The sequence below is a fragment of the Nycticebus coucang genome, chromosome 20 (assembly GCF_027406575.1).
Source record: "Nycticebus coucang isolate mNycCou1 chromosome 20, mNycCou1.pri, whole genome shotgun sequence".
In the NCBI taxonomy this organism is placed as follows: domain Eukaryota; kingdom Metazoa; phylum Chordata; class Mammalia; order Primates; family Lorisidae; genus Nycticebus; species Nycticebus coucang.
The window spans coordinates 68,822,017-68,841,624 of NC_069799.1; the positions used below are offsets into that span (position 1 = coordinate 68,822,017).

At 48.8% G+C, this 19,608-nt stretch overlaps 1 protein-coding gene across 3 annotated transcripts in view; it reads left to right on the forward strand.

The window, feature by feature from the left end:
- Nucleotides 1-11,955, forward strand: part of LARP4B (La ribonucleoprotein 4B) — a 91,949-nt gene extending 79,994 nt beyond the window's left edge. For all 3 annotated transcript variants that reach the window (XM_053573045.1, XM_053573046.1, XM_053573044.1), the window contains 4 exons: nt 1,737-1,901; nt 5,638-5,762; nt 5,856-5,964; nt 8,653-11,955. In XM_053573045.1, the coding sequence (XP_053429020.1) occupies nt 1,737-1,901; nt 5,638-5,762; nt 5,856-5,964; nt 8,653-8,940 (687 nt within the window). In that variant the 3' untranslated portion in view covers nt 8,941-11,955. The remainder of the gene's footprint in view (nt 1-1,736; nt 1,902-5,637; nt 5,763-5,855; nt 5,965-8,652) is intronic.
- The last annotated feature ends 7,653 nt before the right edge of the window (nt 11,956-19,608 follow it).

The following is a 19,608-nucleotide window of genomic DNA, read 5'->3' on the forward strand; positions in this document are numbered from 1 at the left end:
GTTCTGGTGTGGGGTAGCCATGCCCAGAACTTGTAGTAACTGGAGCTCTTAGTTCTGACAAGCAGAATGCACATCTCCCATGGGGGGCCTTGTTCACCTTGTGTGCCCAGTGAGTACATATCCTCACAGCCTTTGCTGTGATGTCCGGCAGGGCAGAGCCCAGGTGAGTGGCAGCACACACGGGGAGTGTTCAGGCTGGCGAGGCGGGGTTCTGCCCGCAGGCTCTGTTTGTGCTGGGCTTTGATGGAGGCTAGTGTAGACTTTCTGTCACCCCAGCTGTGGGGACAGCATGACAGAATGAGCAGAGTCCCAGGAACTGGGCAAGACCTCGACAAACTCCTGATCCAGCCTTGACTCATCATTTGTGTTTCTCGTCACAGCAGACATTCTCTTTGTCTGAAACTTAGAAATTCTGTTGTTAATAAGGTTGGCTTAGTCTACTTTTGGTTAAGCCTTTATTACGGCAGAATTCCTATAACCATTTGGACACATAAGGCATTCACCTGAAAACTTAGGAAAGGGTATGGGGGTGTTGTGTCTGCTGGGACGCGCTCCCCCATTTCTGTTTTGTTTTATTGCCCTGATGTGTGTGTTCACACAGGCACGTGGCTGAGCGTGTGTGTATCACAGAGAGCACATCTGTTGTACTCGTAACTGTGGGGATTTGCTCATGGCTAACAAGCATGTGAGCATTTGGGCCCAGCCACGCCATACGACCAAGAGCAGCATTCATATCTCACCCAGAAGCGTTCAGATCTTAGAAAGTTTAAGTACTGCCTTCAAAGTCAAGCCCTGCATAGAGGCTCTGTCATTTTGTAACTCCAACGTCTGGGCAGTTGTTACCTGCTTTTTTGCTCCTAAAAAATTGAGATTTAGTAAGTTTTTGTGAAGCCTATCTTAAAAAATGCTCATCTTCTAAAAACCTCCATTCATCTCAAAAACTAATAGTCTCTAAATAAAGCCTCTAAAATTTTCTTTGGTGCCGAGCACAGCGGCTCATGCCCAGCATTCTAGGAGGCCAAGGCAGGTGGATTGTCTGAGCTACAAATTACAATCACATGTTATTATACTAAGTTTACTTTCTTTTTCCATTGTCCCCTCAAACCTCTCCTGAAAAGTACTGAGTCTACTTTTTTGAAGTCAAAGAATCTGATAAAAATTTATCAAATACTGTGTTTTTACATAGTTACTTAAAATTACAAATGATTCAGTAAGTTAATTTTCAGCTAACTGAAGTTTCCCGTTTTTTAATGCATTTTTTAAATAGACATCTGTATAAATTTTTCACATTGGTTATAGACTTGAGTGTCATTTTTTTGTTTTTCTTTTACAATTCCTTTGTGACTTAGATTACAGACAATGCTGTTATAACTCTTCTCAAAATGAGTAAGGTTAATGTCCATTCTTGGGCTGTTCTGACTTCTGTCTGGTGGGGCTTGAGTGATTTCATGCCTCTGCCCTGTCACTCTGTCCTCATGCATGCCTGTCCCCTTGCCCATTTCTGCCAGCTGACAGTGTCCCTGGGATGCAGAGGACCCGGCTCTGCGAGCATGCCCTGGCCTTGAGCCCCATGGAGTGTGTCTCTGGTGATTTCAGTTTATGCCTCTGCTCTAGGTGGTTGGCATTGCTTATCACATGACCTGGGCCTGGGCGGTGAAGCATTTGGTCGAATTGTCTGTGTGTTGTTTGCAAACTCTATCCACATTGTATGACTCTGGGGTATCATTTGGTTGCAGAACAGCCAGACACAGTCTCCAACACCACCAAGGCCTCCATCACCAAGCTTCGAACTAGGGCTGTCCAACTTCCCCCCATTACCTGGAGCTGCAGGCAACTTAAAGACAGAGGACTTGTTTGAAAACAGGCTGTCTGGCCTGATAATAGGATCAACAAAAGAAAGGGTAAGGTGTACATTGCACGTCTCAGAGTTGGTAACATTTACTAAGCCCCGATTTCCTGTCAGGCACTTTGCTGAGCCCTTTAGGGTTAGAGGTTATGTAATTTGCAGAGGTGGTATTTGGTGTGAGGCTGGCTGTGTTGAACTCAAGGCCGGGCTCTCCCTTACCTTGCTGTCTGCTCAGGTCAGAGGCAGAAATCTGGGCCATGAGGTGCTGTGCAGACCCTCTTGTTCACCCAGGAACTTAGATTGCATTTCCATTCAAACCCGCCTATATTTTGCAAGGTAATAGAACAAAATAGAAAAATTGTAATTATACTGAAAGTAATATAATTTTTTTTTTTTTTTTGATACTGAATCTCACTATGTCACCCTCAGTAGAATGCCGTAGCATCACAGCTCACAGCCATCTCAAACTTTTGGGCTCAAGCAATTCTCTTGCCTCAGCCTCCCAAGTAGCTGGAAATACAGGTGCCCACCACAATGCCTGGCTTGTTTGTTGTTGTTGTTGTTGTTGTTGTTGTTGTAGTTGTCGTTGTTGTTTAGCTAACCCAGGCTGGGTTCAAACCTGCCAGCCGGAAGTAATATAATTTTTAGTAATCTGTATAAGACAAATAACAAGAAGCCCAGAATTACTTCACTGTATCATTGGCACCAAATGGGGTGCTGTCACCCAACTGTGCATGGGCCAAAGGGTGTTCACCTCCAGTGGCCTCTACTCCGGTGTGGTTGACAAGTTGAGGGGGGTCTGTTGTGCTTCAGGGTTGTGGGTGAAGCTCCAGGAAGCACAGCGGAGCCTGTGGAGCACCCTGGCAATGAGCCCCCACCCTACACTGCAGCTGTGCTCAGGCCACAGTCAATACTTACCCTCCCACCCACCCCACCCCCGCTAGCCCAGGGCTGATGGGCTGCTGTTCTGTGGGCTCTGGATGTGGGGATAGAGACCATCCCCAGCTTGAGTTCAGAACCACTGATGGGGACATAGCAGTTCCTCAGTGACTAGGGCAGGCATTAGCATGGGTTTTGCTCTAGTGTCTTGGACACAAGGCCAGGCAGAGTGTTTGGTCCCTCTCACACTGTTAGTGGCTGCTTCTGTTTTCCACCTGCAGGGAGAGTGCATTCCAAGCCTCAGTAGGAGGCCTTAAAGTCTACAAAGAGATTTACAAGTTCTTAATGCCTTACAAGTGCTCTTAGAGAACTAGTGTGCTCTAAAGGTCATGAATTCTAGTTTTCAAACTGTGGCTCACTCTGAGGACAGGCGGGTTTCCACTCTGCTTCAGGAACACCAGCTACTACCTTGCACATCAGGGCGGAGCTGAGTTATGAGTGTCTGCATAAGGTTTCTCTGGAAGAAAGAAATTACTACTTTAGAAAAGTCTGAACCCAACTCCATGGCTGGGCGCCACAGGCCCATGGCTGCTTTTCATGTCCTGGGGACGCTGGGGCTTCACACAGGCTACAGCTCAGCCCCTCTGCATGGAGGGGTCTATGGTGGGACCCGACTCTTCATGCAGCTGCATCAGCCCTGAGCACACATCCTGAACTCGAGTGAGCTTCTGCAAAGAAGAGCATGTGCTGCCCGCACGTTTCCATCAAGCCGCAGCCCCTACTTGACCAAGTGGTTGGCCTGCCCTGGATAGGTGTGCAGTTGTCTCTCTCACACTCCCTCCTGCTCTAGGGAGTGTTGACTACATCGTTCCGATTATGGATTTTTTATCTGCTTTGAAAACTAAAGCATTTTAGGACTTTTTTTTTCTTTTTATACTTAAATTTTTACTACCAATCATTTATTTGCTCTACTGTCCTTTCTAAATTCCATGACAAGTGTGTCATTACAAACAACATGAGTAAGATTGAGCATGTGGGAAGTAGCCACTGTACATGGGGGCACTGGCTGAAGTGAAGACATCTGGTTTTGTTTTTTAAAACAAATTTATGGTGTACAGGTCATATTCTTCCACATATAGGTATTATACAGTGTGGAGTCAGGGCTTTTGGTGGACCCATCCCCGAATAGTGTACTTTATGCCCAGGGGTGAATCTTCATCCTCACCCTCTCCCACCCACCCCTCCACCCCCTGCGGGTCTCCAGAGTCTGTCATTCCACCCCCTTGCCCTGTGTAGCTGTTGTTTAGATCCTACTGATAAGAGAACACGCACCATTTCTTTTTCTGTTCCCGACACTTTCCACTCAGGATAATGGCCTACAGCTCTAAGTTGTGCAGAAGGCATATTTCATCCCCTCTCACTGCCGAGTTCTGCCCCATGGTGTATATACCACAATTTTATCCTCTTTATGAGATAGGGTCTCACTCTGTAGCCCAGGCTGAGGTGCAGTGGCATCATCACAACTCACTGCAACCTCAAACTCCCAGGCTCAGATGATCCTCCTGCCTTAGCCTCACAGGTATCTAGGACTGCAGGCACCTACCACCCCTGGCTAATTTTTCTATTTCTAGTAGAAACGGGGTCTCACTTTTGCTCAGTCTGGTCTTTCCCAGAGTATGTTGTTGAAACATATCTTTCCCAGGGTATGTTGTCTGCTTTGTTTGAAGATCAGTTAGCTGTAGGTAGGTGGCTTTATTTCTGGGTTCTCTATTCTGTTCCATTGACCTGTATCTATTTTAATTCCACTGGTACCAGGCTGTTTTGGTTACTAGAGCCTTCTAGTATAATTTGAAGTCAGATAACGTGATGCATCCCAGATTTCTTCTTTTTGCTTAGGATTGTTTTAGCTATTTGGACTCTGTTTTAATTCCATATGAAGTTTAGGGTTGTTTTTTCTAATTCTGTGAAAAGTGATGTTGGTGTTTTGACAGGAATTGCATAGATTGCTTTGGGCAGGATGGGCATGTTGATTTTTCTAATCCAGCAGCATGAGATGTTTTGGTGTTTGTTTGTGTTGTCTGATTCTTATATTAGTGATTTGTAGTTCACCTTATAGAGATCATTTTCCACCTCGGTTGAATCTGCTCCTAGATATTTTGTATTTTTTGCAGTTGTTATGAGTAGGGTTGAGTTCTCGATTTGGTTTTTAATTTGGTCATTGGCATATAAAAATGCTGTTAATTTTTCTACATTGATTTTATGACTTTAGACTTTGCTGGATTCATTTCATTTCTTGGCTTCGTGACCTTGGACAAACTAATTTAAATGTTTTAAGCCTCAGTTTCCTTGCCTTTTTAATTTGGAGCATTTATTACCTGCTCCAGGTATGTGCTAGAGCTCACTCAACTCTGTGCAGGCGTGGGGGTGTCAACCTTCTTTTTCAGTTATAAGAACGATTCATCCTTAATGTTGTAGCAACTCCCGACTCAGCAGGCATTTGAGTGCTCACTCCATGTGGCTGTGCTTGGCCCTGCAGGAGCAGATGGGTCTGATTCTGTGCTGAGGAGACAGGCTTGTAGATCACCATAGCAAAAGTGTAGGGAGGGTCGGGAAGCACTTCCGACTTGTGCAGAGCTCTCTGAAGTGCTCCCAAGGACAGACTTGGGGTCTTCTAGGTATTTTTGCTAGTGAAGACTCACTTCCCTCCATCCTGGTGTCCGTGGGCAGGGTGGGCACATACAGAGCGGCCGGTCCCACTCAGCACTGGCTTGGTTGGCCCCTGTCTCTTGGAGTTAGACAGGAGCAGGGTTGTAGATGTGGGGGTATCTGTACTTGTTCGACCCTCCCCTCCTATAGTAAAGCTCTGGTGAATGCATCTTTCCCCATTGTAAGCTGCTACTTGGTGATTTCAGAGCCTCAGTGCAGATGCCAGTTCGAACCCTGTCCCTGCAGCAGTTCCCAGAGAGCCCCTGGTGCCAGTTTCCTGTGCAGTGTCAGCAGCCTATGAGCGGCCCCCTTCCCCAGCCCGTTTGCCTGAGTGAGTACTGATGTTCTGCTAGCACCTGAGTGTCCACAAATGTGAGTGACCCACAGTGGTTGTGAGACTCAGATGCTGCTGTCACTTTTACAGGGACCCCAAGGCAGTGGAGAAGCAGCGGGAAGCCCACAGTGGGGACAGACTCCCTTCCGCCTTCACCACCACTGCGTGTAAATCAGTACAGGTGAACGGAGCTGCCACGGTGAGTACCTCGTGCCTACCTTGTCCACAAGTCAGTGACGCTGCTGTCCTTAGTCAGCTCACCTTTATATCAAGGCTGATTTGCTGGGTTTGTATTTGCAGCTGTACAAAATGCCCTGAATATTTGCTGATAATTTTCACTAACCACTTTGGTCACTTCCCAGTTCAACAGCTTTGTTGTCTTTCTATTTCAGTGTCGCTCAAGAGAGTTTTTTGAGTAGTAACAAAATCTCGGCGCCTGTCCTTCCGTAGAATGTAGGATCAGTTAGAAATTTCCTGTATGTGTGTCATGTGTCTCTAACAAGGTAGGAAGGGCCAGGTACAGTGGCTCACGCCTGTAATCCCAGAACTCTGGGAGACTGAGGCAAGTGGAATGCTTAAGCCCACAAGTTTGAGGCCAGTCTGGGCAACACAGTAGGACCCTTGATGGAAAAAATAAGAAAAATTATCTGGACATGATAGCTATTGCCTATAGACCCAGCCTCTTTGGTGGCCAAGGCAGAAGGGCCACTGGAGCCCAGGAGTTGGAAGTTGACTGTGTCACTGCATTCCAGTCTAGATGACAGACCAAAACTTTGTCAAAAAAAAAAAAAAAAAAAGGAAAGAAAGAAACTGGAAGAACAAGACAGTGGCCCTGCAAGCCTCCAGCCCTGTGGGTCTGGCAGGCCCACACCCTCTGGAGGTCTCCTGCCAGGTGAGTCCAGCCTCTGTTATCTGGTTTATATCATCCTCCACTTGGTCTTGAGTGTGACTTCTCCTTGGATTGGGAGATGTAAGTCCTTACTGTCCACTGGGTGAGTCTAAAAGTTTTTTTTTTTTTTTTTTTTTGAGACAGAGTGTCAAGCTGTAGCGCTTGGTAGAGTGCTGTAGGGTCACAGCTCACAGCAACCTCAAACTCTTGGGCTTAAGCAATTCTCTTGCCTCAGCCTCCCAAGTAGCTGGGGCTACAGGTGCCAATCACAGTGCCCAGCTAATTTTGTTGTTGTAGTTGTCATTGTTGTTTTAGCTGGCCCAGGCTGGGTTCGAACCTGGCAGCCTCAGTGTATGTGCCCAGTGCCCTACCACTGAGCTACAGAAACCGCTGAAAAGATTTTTTTAATAGGTTAAAATTATTAGGCAACAAATGGCTTTTGCAGGTGAGACATGTTAAGAGTCCTATGCTACTCATCCTTTATGCTCCCATTTGTCTGGAAGCCTATTATAACTTGCTTCATCTTCACTATTCTTTTATGTTTGCTTAAGGTTTTTAAATTTGTTTAATTAATTTTTTTTTTTTTTTTGAGAAGAAGGAAAGAGAAATTTATTAATTTGCCAGCACATGGGGAGGGTAGCAGGCTCCTATCTCAAAAAGTGCCAATACCCTTCTGAACAGAAGCACAGAGCTTTTAAAAGTTCTTATTAATCCCATAATCTCATCTTGGACTAAAACAATCTCCAGTCTCTCCCTGGGCTCTTCCCATCTTCAGCTAAGACAATCTTGTGACCGCTGCATAATTTAGTTTCATTTGTATTTAGATTTAGGGGCACGGTGGATGAGCTGTGTTGTGGTGATGTCTGGACTCTTGCGGCCTATAGGGCATGCTGCATTCCTGCCCCACTCTCCATGCTGCATTCCTGCCCCACTCTCCCCCCATTCCTGTCCCCCTCCCTAGTCCGTGTGCCCCAGCGTGGCCATAGCTTAGCTCCTGCTTATAACTGGGAATCCGTGTGGTTTCATTTTCTGTCTATGAGAACAGAAAATGTGTTCTGTTCTGTTCTCTATGTGACTTAGGGTCACAGCCTCCCATTCCATCCAGGTTGCTGCAAAAGATGTTCTCTCTTTCCCATGGCTGGTTGGGACTCGTGTACATGCGCCGTTCTCTCTGTCCATTCAGCAGCCAGTGAGCACGCAGGGCTCCACGTCTGTGCAGCTGCATTTTCACCACTCTTTTTATTTTTTTGAGACAGAGTTTCAAACTGTCACCTGGGTAGAGTGCCGTGACATCACAGCTCCCAGTAACCTCAAACTCTTGGGTTCAAGTGATCCTCTTGCCTTGGTTTTTCTATTTTTAGTAGAGACAGGGTCTTGCTCTTGCTCAGGTTATTCTCAAACTCCTGAGCTCAGGCAATCCACCCACCTCAGCCTCCCAGAGTGCTGGGATTACAGGCGTGAGCTACTGCGCCTGGCCAAAGGAACAAGAGGCAAAAGCCTACAGCACCCACTACTCCCAGGCAGTCTCCCATCCAAGGACTAACCAGGATCGGGCATGTTCAGGGCAGTATGGCCGTAGACCGTCACTCTTAAATGCACGTGCCTAGTGTGTAAAGCATTTCTAAAGACAGTTTTGGTCGGTTGTGTTGGGGACCATCTTCTCTTCTCAAGGAAGGTGGGTGAAGCTGTGTCTGCTTCTCACCTGGGTGTCGTTTCTCAAGGGTCTGCGGAGGGTCCATGTTGCCCAGAGTGCAGGCGGCACTTATGCTCACTATACGTTTTCTGATTTTGTCCATTTTTTAAAGATTCTTAGAGGGAAGGATGTACTGCAGGGAAAACAAGATCGCTGGGTTTTATTAATTTTTTTAAAATTAAAACCTCTGATGAAGATAGAAATTTAGTTACAGTTAAAACTATTTACTTTTAAGTGAATGCGTGTCTGTATGGTCCTGGGCAATGTCATTTCATGCACGTGATCCTACCTCTGTCTGCTTCCAGGAACTGCGGAAGCCCAGCTATGCAGAGATTTGTCAGAGGACAAGTAAAGAGCCTCCTCCTTCCCCATTGCAACCCCCAAGAGAACAGAAGCCCAACACTGTCGGCTGCGGGAAGGAGGACAAGCAGCTGGTAGAGCCCACGGAGAGACAAAGAGAGACCCCTGCCCTCAAGTCCACGCCTGCAGCCCCCAGAGACCAGAGGCGGCAGCCCGGGCGCCGACCCTCGCCCCCGGCCCTCGGGAAGCGCCTCAGCAGGGAACAGAGCACCCCCCCCAAATCCCCCCAGTGAGAGCCGACTGCGCGGAACACTCTTCCACTCAGCACGTGAGTGAGTTGCTGGTTAGGAGCTTGCAGTGTTTGAGGCCTTGGGGATCCTGCAAGTTATTTTTCTTCTGTGAGTTGGATTTTCCCCCTCTTGACAAAAAAAAAAAATCTATTTTTCAGGATTTAATTATAAACCTTATTTTAGGTTGGTGCTTAACTAGAGGTGATGCATAAGTCAGATTTTTTTTTTCCAGGATAGAAAATTCATTTATCCTAACAAATTGGTATTTTTTAAGCCTCCATGTGGCTCTGAATGCAAGCTGTATGTAGTGAGTTTTTCTAAATTAAGGGAGCTATGCTACTTCGTTTTTCAGTGACTGGGCTGCAAGTGCACATCTCGGCAGCCCGGCAGGTGGGTGAGGGGCTGCCCGGCAGAGAAGGCACAGCCTCCTGGAGGAGGGGCTGCAGGACATGGGCTGTGCCTGTGTCCAGGCTGCTGGGTGCTCTGGCACGGAGAGTGCAGAGACCCCTTCCGATGTGGTGGGCAAGATGCAGCTGCAGAGAGCACAGGGGCACCTGAGACCTTGAGCTTCGATGTGCTGCAAGCAAGTAACCAGCTTCTCACTCCAGTTTCAAGTGGCTATTATGTAAAATAAATTCAAAGCACATTGTGAATAGAACCTAAATGAAAATATAAACTTTGTTGCCCACTGACATGTTACAGAAGTTGTACCAGGATGTTGTTCTGATCCTATGAACTCCTGCGGCGACAGCTGCTCCGTGCACATTTCTGTCCCTGTCCCCAGCACTGGGTGGAGAGTTCACAGCCTGCCAGCTCCCCGTGGACAGCTCCCCATGCTCTGCATCGGCACGTGGTTCACGTCACGTGACCCTGAGAGTGGTGTTGGTGGCTTCCCCTCTTTGGCTGGTGGAGGACAAAACCCAGCTCTTTACCTCCAGGACAAGGGTCTCGTTGATTCACTTCTAGAAGTGCTGCACTTCTGAAGAAAAGGATGCACTAGGGTTAGCAAGTTTGTAATAAAGTTAAATATAAATTATTTTGTTTTAAAATGCCTAAAATCCTTCTTTAAGTATTCTAAGCAGCAAACATTAAAATAAGAATATTTCCTGCTAAATGTAACCATACAGTTTATTCCACAAAATGTTATTTAACAAGACTGAGGTTTTTTTTTTTTTTAAGAAAAAAATATTTCCATCCAATATTTAAAGACTTGAATTTTATTTAAACTTGAAAATGACTTTGCCTTAACTTTGTATGAGACAGCTTCGAGTTCGTGGAGCCTGTCCGAGCTGTCGGCCAGCTGCTCGGCACGTGGGTCTGCGGCCAGCCTCCTGGTGAGCGCTCTGTGGTGCAGGAACGAGCAGTCGTCTTTGTAACATACCTTAGAGAGTTCACACAGTTGATCTTTTTTCAGATTGTTGAAAAATCCTGTAAATGCAATGAGTCGATACTGTATTAAATATGTGCACTCGGGAGTGTGCTCTGCTTGTACAGTTGTAAATAATCAGAACATATTAAAAAGGTACCTACAGAGAAAAACCTGATAAAAATTATTGATATATTATAAATGTTGCTGTTCAGTTGGATGTAGATAAACTAAATGTTGTGGTTTGAATATTTTAATTTGTTGAGATTTTTTTCTTTTTCTCTGATACTGGTGTGTGGAACTGATGCTGCCTCTTTGCTGCCAAAGGGAAATGGAAAGTCTCATTAAAGCCTCCACATGTCTCCTGCTCTGTCAAGGGGGCAAGTGCATACTCCTTGTAATGCATGTGAGGTTTTAAAGTATAACATAGAAAGAAAAATTGGCAGGATCTTCAACTGAAGGTAAAAAATAATCATATCCATTGCCATTATTCAAACATACAGAAATACACACAGTGCTAATGTTTTTCAGATGCCCATTAAAGGAGGGAATTTATTTCTCTGTAGTTGTCAGATCACTGACCAAAAAATCAGAATAATTGACCTCTGAAACCCAAACTCACAGCTGCATTAAGAGCTGGGAAGGTGCCTCAGTCCTAGGCCCCCATGGGGCATCTTTGCTGGGGGCCTGGGCACCACCTCATTCCCAAATCACGGTGCCTCCCACCTGCCAAGCAAGTTCCTGGCTTTTAATAATGAGAAATCCTTTCCCCCAGGTGTGAGCATCGCAGCACAGGGAGTGAGCTGAGGGCCGTCAGCGTCTCAGCCGCAGTGGCCAGGGGCCGCAGAGCAGCTCCTGCCCAGCCAGTGGCAGTCTGCCGCGTCACAGCTGCAGCCCTGCTCGGTGTGATTTTTATAGCATTCTTTTTAATTAAGCAAAGGTGACATGCCAAATAGCTATATGATGTCAAAAAAATCTTTCTGATATTTGAGATTCTCCCCTTAGAAGAGAAGAGGAGTTACTGCACAGGAAGTGTGGTATGCCAGCAGACTGCTGCCCTGTGCAGTGGTGACAGTGGCTTTCACACATTTTTGTAAAAGTTAACTCCTTCTTGTCCCCCAGCAATGACGAATGGCATCGTGACTTGTAAAATCGTGTGATGGTCTTTGCCCTTTGGAGCTAGTGCAGTGAGAATCATGCCCTGCTCCTCCAAGCTTGTGTCCCAGGCGGAAGAGCTGCGCTGTCCACCCCTGTCGCTGTGTCACTGGTAATCACTGGTGGGGGCAGGACGTGTCTTCTCTGCTGTGTGGTCAGGGTCCTACAGTTTGTTGAAAAGCCGGCTCTGCACGTCTAGGAAACAGGTCTCAGGTTGTGCCTGCCTGGTGCCCCTCGGCAGGCTGTGGTCACTGCACTAGCACGGGGGTGCAGGGGCACCAGCCGTGGAGACTGACCACGTGCCGGCCACCAGGTCACAAGTGGAGTGTGATGTGGACGTGTCCTGAGGGTTTTTGTTTCTGTTTTCATTGAGACTGGAATCAAGCTTACATGTAAACTATTGGTAATTTAAGTTTACTTTTGTGTCATTCAGTGTAAAAATGTCTAATTTGAAGAAAATGTAGGTTATGAAAAATAAAGATTTAGGCACTGTTCAATTTTCCTTTTGATTTTTTTAAATTAAAATGTTCAAGAATACATCTTTTTAAAAAGTTTTCTGTGTGTTCTCATCAGTGTGCGTGAGGAGGAGGCAGACGCTCCATGCTGATTCCCAGTGGGGGCCGCTTACCCCACTGCTGGTCGGTGCGGCTGGAGGCCGATGTGTGAGGGGCTCAGACATGGAAATCAAATGCTCATGAGGAGACAATCACTAAATCCAACATTTACTGCAAAAATAAATATCCTCATACTGGGACTTTTTATTTCTTTTATTAAAACGGCAGTGTTTCTCCCAAGGTGTCTCCAGAAAGTTGCTTGTAGTTGACGGGTCATTGTGGTCTCAGCAGCAGCTCCTGGCCTGGTAAGTGCGTGACGCTCCTGTGGTGTTGAGTGGCCAGATGGTCTGTGTGAGGTGCTGGTTTCCTCATCTGTGAATTGCCTTTTTATATCTTTTCCCCATTTTTCCACTGGCTATCTTGTTCTTACTGGATTGATATTCTTTATCTGTTCTGGCTATTACTCCTTTGTTACATATGTTATAAATATTTTTTCTCAATCTACCACTTGTCTTAACGTTATTTAGAATAATATTTTGTAGTTTTTTATTATGTAGCAGTTTATCAATCTTCTCCTTATGGTTTGAGCGTCTTAGACGTGCTTAAGAAGCCACTCCCTAATCCCAAGTCATAAAGATAATATTTTGTATCATACGTGTGTGTGTCTTTAATCCAGCTGGCATTGTGGCGCGTGCACCTGTGTTCTGAGGGAAGAACTGAGGGTCACCTTTTGCTGTATCACTAATGAGTCTGTTGTGTAATTACCAAGCTGATTGGTAATGCCACTTGTTATTGTTAGAGTCTCCTCACCATGCTCTCTGGACTCTGCACTGCACCGGCTCCATTTCTTTGTACCGCGACTACACCTCTTACTCAGTAGCTTTCTGCATTACCAAGCATCTCTGTGGAATTCATCACAACTGCAGTCGTTATTAGCCTAATGAGGTATTTACTGAGCATGTGTGTATTCTCTGTGCCTGGCACTGGCTTTGGGAATTTGGAACAAATAGGGTGGCCTTGCCATTGTACATAACACCCGCCCCGCCCCCCGCCCCCCTGGCGTGCACTCCTGATCCTGCGTCTGTGGTGTGTTGCCGGCAGCCAGGGCATGGCCCTGAGTGCTTAATCTTCACCCACAAAAGTCTAAAGCTGTTGCAGTCCGTTCCTTGCTGTATTTCCATCTTCTGGTGATGTTAAATCTTTTGTTTCTCCAAACCAGTGGATAAAACTGACAGTGAAGTGCTGTCATCAGGTCGCTGTGGGTGCTGGGCCTGGTGGGCACCCATGTTTCTAGGCCAGGAGGGCTGCTGGTTTGCTCAGACTAAGGCACGTGGCTGTTTCCTTGACTATGCTGTTATCACCATCTGGAGAGGCAGGTGAGGGATATAGGAGACCAGGCAAGGGATGGCCATGGCCAGGATGCTGGTGGGCCAGCCTGCACCTTCCCCTCCTGGGTGCTTAGAAGAGACCAACCTTCAGGGAGCTGACCATGCCATGGAAAGGCTGGGCTCATCATGGGTGTGTGCTGAGGCCTGGGGGGTGGAGGCTACACGTTACCCACGCTGGTGCTAGAGCTGACCATCAGGGAGCTTCCTGCAGTGGAGGATGAGTGAGGTGCAGCTCCGGAGCAATTTCTCCTAAACGTGGGCCCAGACACATCTCTGCCCAATGGCTACCTGGTGTGGCCAAAGCCACTGTCCACTTACTGAACACCAACATGTGTGCGAGAGAGGTGTGTAGACGTTCACATCCTGGGCATGGAAGACTGCAACATTACTTCATGCTGTGCAAATACTTGGGTTATTTGTAAGAAAGATGGTGGCTCTGGCAGAGGGCTATTAAAGTTGGCTCTCTGCCTCCATCCTAGACCTGCTGACCCTGGCCTGCACACCTCCCTTATGCTCTGGGCTCCCAAATGATTGCGATTGGGCAGGTTTGGGAATGAGGGATTTTGTGCAGTGACTTGGGACTGACCCGGGAGCTAGCTTGTCACTCCTCTGTGGCCCTGGGCATGTACTGCTCTGAGGAACTGAGCTGTGAAGTACCGGAGAGTGGGGGGCAGAAGACAGGCTGCAGCTGCGGCATGTGGGGGGCCTCAAGTGAGACCTGTCACCCTGGGACCCCCTGCCTGCCCCCACTCCTCCTAACCTTGGTGGTGGGTTTTTTTGTTTGTTTGTTTCTGTTTTGTTTTGTTTTGTTTTCCAGTTTTTGGCTGGGACTGGGTTTGAACCTGCCACCTCCGGCATATGGGGCAGGCGCCCTACTCCTTGAGCCACAGGCACCGCCCCTTGGTGGTGTTTTTTATGACCCAAATGCACAAATGTTTCCAGCTGACCACTGAGGCCCCTGGACAGTCACTGTGCCAGGATGTCCATGGTGGGGCTGACCGCACACTCTCCCCAGACTGGAGTCTGGCGGAAGTGCAGGCACATGACCACAGTCCAGTCAGTGAGAATAGGAAAGATGGTCTCAGAGGCCGGTGACCGGCATGGTGGTGGTGGTAACACAGGTGCAGACGTGCCCTTCCGAGGGGCCTGCTCTGCAGCTGGGGCTCCCAGCACCACCACAGCCACTGAGAGAAACTCTTTATCAGAACAGGTTTCCACATGCAGCCCTGCCAGCTGGGGCAAGCCACACAGATCTCTCTGCTGGCCACTCTGGCTGTGATCTGGGGGTCGGGCTGCTGCTGAGCATGGGCTCTGCAGGGGTGCACCCTGGCACGCTGGCGGGCTTTGAGAGCTGACACTCACCTGGGCACAGGGAGAAACAGTTTGTGGTTAGAGCAAAGGGGTGACCAGAGAAAAAGCAGGTGGCCTGATCCCTAAGATGGTCTCAGCTGGACTTCGTCCCCTCCTCCTTTTCCTTGCTGCTTCTGTGGATTATTTTGCTCTTCTTTTCCCACCTTCTCAGGAAAAGAACTCAGGGTTAATTGATTTGAGACCCTTTCTGATGTTGGTGTTTAATGGTGTAGATTTCCCCCTCAGCACCTCTCAGCTGCCTTCTAGATCTGTGTGTTTTTAAAATCTCCTTTGAGACTTCTTTGACACGGGCTGTTGAAGAGTGATGTGTTGATGAGTCTCCGAGTGTGTGCAGACTTTCTGGTTGCTCCACTGTGGTCAGAGGACATGGCTGACTTCCCTTGTCTTAGAAGTACCGAGGTTTGTGTCGGGACCCCCACTGTGGCTGCCTTGGAGACCGCCCTGTTGGTCTCAAGTCCTTGCTGACTTCTGTCTGCACTGCCAGAAGCTGTGTGGGCTCCTGAATGACCCGTCTCCTCATGCTGCTGTTTCTCCTCCAGTGCAGACAGCATCTGTGTTTAGCGCATGCATGTCACCTGGGCCCTAGTGGCGGTCTCTGCTCTTTAGCTTTATTTGATCCACTTACGTCTCACCTGTCCACTGTGGTGGGAGGCACCCTTTTCAGCCTTCACCCCCTGCCCGCCTGTCCACTGCAGTGCCAGAGCTCCGGCCCAAGCTCCCGCCCGGCAGGCCACTGCATTTGGGGCACGGGGGGCAGATGTCAGTTTGCAAGGAAAGGGAAGAGAGTTTCTTTCTCTGTGGCTTTTCAGCATAAGGGAAAAGTTGCCAGTAAATTTCACACCTCGTGGGCCAGATTTGGGACTGATCCCTGAAGGTGACACTTTCAGACCAGTGAATTCTATCCTGGGTTCTGCGGACAGCCAGCGGACAGGATGACATGAGGAGGTGGGTGCCTGGACAAAATCGGGGCATGTGCACTCTGCATGCGGGGACGCACACGCCCCTGTCCAGCTGCCCACTGGGTCAGGCCATGTCTTGACTGGAGACACTATCTCTCAGCATCCCCACCTGGGAGACCCTCACATCCTCTCCCGTCTAACTGGGCCCCGAGCCTGGCTACACTGCCTCTGCCCCAGACCCCACCTTGCTCCTCCTGGCCTGCTTGCCGGCCACAGGTGCGGCCACACTGCATGACTCCCTGGGGTGCAGGGCGATGCCCAGACACACATGGCTGTCCCAGCCCATGTGCAGCTTCACCTCTGACCACCGGCCCTGTCCTCTCTGCCTCTTCCTGCCCTCAAACAAACTTGCTCCATCTCAGACCTGGGACCTTCTGTCTCCTGGCTTGGAATCACTCCCTGCTCTTTGCATGATGTCAGCCCCCACCCTCCCACCTGTGGTCACAGCAGCACCCACCTGCCTCCCTCAGAAGCCTGGTGCCATGTGCCACCTGCACACCCTCAGCCCCCACATGCCCACCTGTGTGCCCACCTGCACGCCCTCGTCCCCACATGCCCGCCTGTGTGCCCAGCTGCTCCTCACCAGTGTGTCAGTGTGTGGCTAACTGCAGCTGCCCAGGCCTGACTCCCATGGGGCAGTACCTCTGTTCTAGGATCCCTCTGAGACCTGGATGATACCTGGGGAGCTGTGGCCCAGGCTTGGGGCTCTCTTCCCTGGGTCTCAGGTCATACAGACACAAAGGGCATCACTGTATTCCTGTGAGTCTCCCACTGAGGCATCTGGGGATACTGGACCTGGACTGGGACCCCACAGAAGAGAGTTAGAGCCCCAGAGTCCAGGCCTGTCCCTCCTGGAGCACTGGTGGCTGCTTTGTTAGCCAAAGTTGGGGGCTCCTTCCTGTTCTTAGTTCAGAGGTGGTACCAGTGCCAGCTCCCTGGGATCCACAGTGTCCATGGAAGGGTCACTGTGTTACCACCTGTGACAGGAGGAGGCCTGGTGAGCCCCCTGCAGCTCTGGGTCCTGCCTCTCTTCCACTGCCCAGGTGGTGTCTAGCCTGCAGATGGGACATGGTCTGGCAGCACCCGGTGCTCGTGGAGGCCCAACCCAGCCTGGTCCTGGGGCAGGTGGACCTCAGCCACCCCACTGCGATTTGCCTCCCAGTGAGTGTGGGTCCTGCAAGTGCAGCCTTCCGCTGTCACCCGACTTCTCATTTCTGGAGCTCTTTTTAGAGCAAAAGTTTTTAATTCTGATGCCGAATGCGTTGCCAAACCAAGATCACTTAGGTTAACTTCTGTTCTTCCGTTTTACAGGGTTAGCAGATTTATTTAGTTAGGTCTGTGATCCATTTTTAACCTTTTTCTCAAATGGCTGTTTGATATGGGGAGGGACCCGGTACCATTTGTTGACAAATGAACCTAGGGCCACTCGGTGACAATGCCTTTCTCACACAGCAACTCTGCCCCTCTGCTTTGGGGGGGGACCTGCCTCTCGCACCCTGAGCCCCACCAGCTGCAGACTTGTCTTGCTCACTGTGGCTTTCAATGTGTCTCCTACTTTGCTCTTAAGCTCAAGGAAATTTTGGCTATTCTAGGTTTTTGTGTTCCCATGTAAATGTTAGAGCCAGCTTATCATTTCCACAACAAAGCCCACTGGCATTTTGATTGGGATGTTGGAGCCTGCAGGTCTGCATGGGGGCGGGGGGAACGCATCTTGACAACACTCTGGTGACTAAATGTCACTCAGCAATGTTTTGTAGTTGTGCTCAGTTCTGGCACATCTTTTGTTAAATTTATCCAAAGATAGCTGGGCGCTGTGGCGCCTTTAAGTCCCAGCTACTCAGAAAGCTGAGGCAAGAGGATCACTTGAGCCCATGAGTTTGAGGTTGTGAGCTATGACACCACGGCACTCACCCCAGGGTGACAAAGTGAGACTATGTCTCCTTAGAAAAGAAAATTTATCCAAAGAGATTTCATACTTCAGTGTTATTGTATATGGCTTTATTTTTTTTTTTTTTCAATTTCTCATTCATTACCAACATTTGGAAACACAATTGGTTTCTTTTCTTTTCTTTTTTTTTTTTTTTTGAGATAGAGTCTCACTCTATTAGCCTGGGTAGAGTGCTGTGATGTCACAGCTACAGCAACCTCGAACTCCTGGGCCCAATCTTTCCTCTTACCTCAGCCTCCTGAGTAGCTGGGACTACAGACACCCGCCACAATGCCTATCTAGTTTTTCTATTTTTAGTAGAGATGGGTCTCACTCTTGCTCAGGTTGGTCTCAAACCCCTGGGCTCAAGGGATCCTCCTGCCTCAGCCTGCCAGAGTGCTGGGATTACAGGTGTGAGCCACCGTGCCCAACTCACAATTGGTTACCATGTATTGAACTTATTTTCCTTCACCCATCAGAGCTGGTTCCTTGTGAACTTGTCTTGAGACATGTGGATGCAATTCTCCCACCTTTGTGCAGAATATCGAGGGTCAAGGACGCCCTGGGAGCAGGAACCCTGCGGGACTGATGTAGCAAGTGCTGCCACTACTCAGCCTGCTCACCCCACTCTGCCCATGCCGGAGGGGTCGCACTGTTCCAACGGGCAGCCAAGGGTCTCAGTCTCATGGCAGCACCACTTTCCGCGAGACCAACATTCTCTAGGGAATGTGGCTTTGGAGATCAGTAGAGGCTGGAGGAGCAGCAGGCTCAAGCACCTGTGGCAGGTCACCCCCTTTCTTGCTGGCTCCCAGTGGGGTCACCCAATCTATCTCTCTGAAGTGTTGGATACTCCAGAAGTCAGCAGCTCTGGCCTGACTTAGAGCCCCGTCCTTTCATGTAGCCGTCTTCAACAATGAACATGCAAAGAAACCCCAAGGGCTATTTAAACATCTTCAAATTAATCTCAAGTATTTGAGAAACTTCCATGTTTTTGTTCAAGCTTGGCCAAGCCCTATGGGCTACAGCCACACTCCTCCCAGCTCACGCTGACCATACTGGGGGAAGTCTGTGACCCCCAACAGCCAGTCCACTCACTGGCTGATACTTGCAGCCCACTGCCCCTAACCAAGAGAAGAGGGGCTGTCAGATCCAGTTACTGGTGAATCTTCAGGGGACAGGAGGCAAGCACACCCACAAATGGGGTTTTCTGAGAAAGGAGGGAGCCCCAGCTTCCCTGCGCCCTGGCCCTGGGGGCGGGATGGGAAAACATCTGGCCTGGGGGCCAAGACCAAGATATCTGATGAAGAACTGACTTTGGAAGCCATCACTCTGTGGAAATGATGGTTTGATTTTTTTGCTAACATATTGTCCAGTGTGAGTAGACGTGATGCCACCAGGTCTGTTCAAGACAGTGAAATGAGCTACCCGGGAGGCTTGAGGCAAGAGAATTGCTTAAGCCCAGGAGTTGGAGGTTGCTGTGAGCTGTGATGCCATAGCACTCTACCAAGGGCCACAAAAAAAAAACAGTGAAATGCCTGCACAGACATATACAGACATGCATGCCTTTGCACACACAGGTCTGCACATGGCTCATACAGGCACACAAAGACCCCCACACATACTCATACACACAGACATGCTAACACAGGCACATGCCTGCACATAGACACATGCACTCACATGGCACGTGTATAGACACATACTCACATGTGCATGCACACAGACACGCTCACACGTGCACATACACATACACTCATATGTATAGATATGCACCAGGCTTACGTAGACATGCATACTCACGTGCCTGTATGTGTACATAGGCCTGCACACGTGCTCATACATGCACACATGTGGCTGGCTGGGAGCCTCTGTGCCTTCCGCACCTGCACTTGGACAGGTCTTCACCAGTGTGTCCTGACACCAGGCCTCCTGTGGTTTCAGCTCCCCTGGG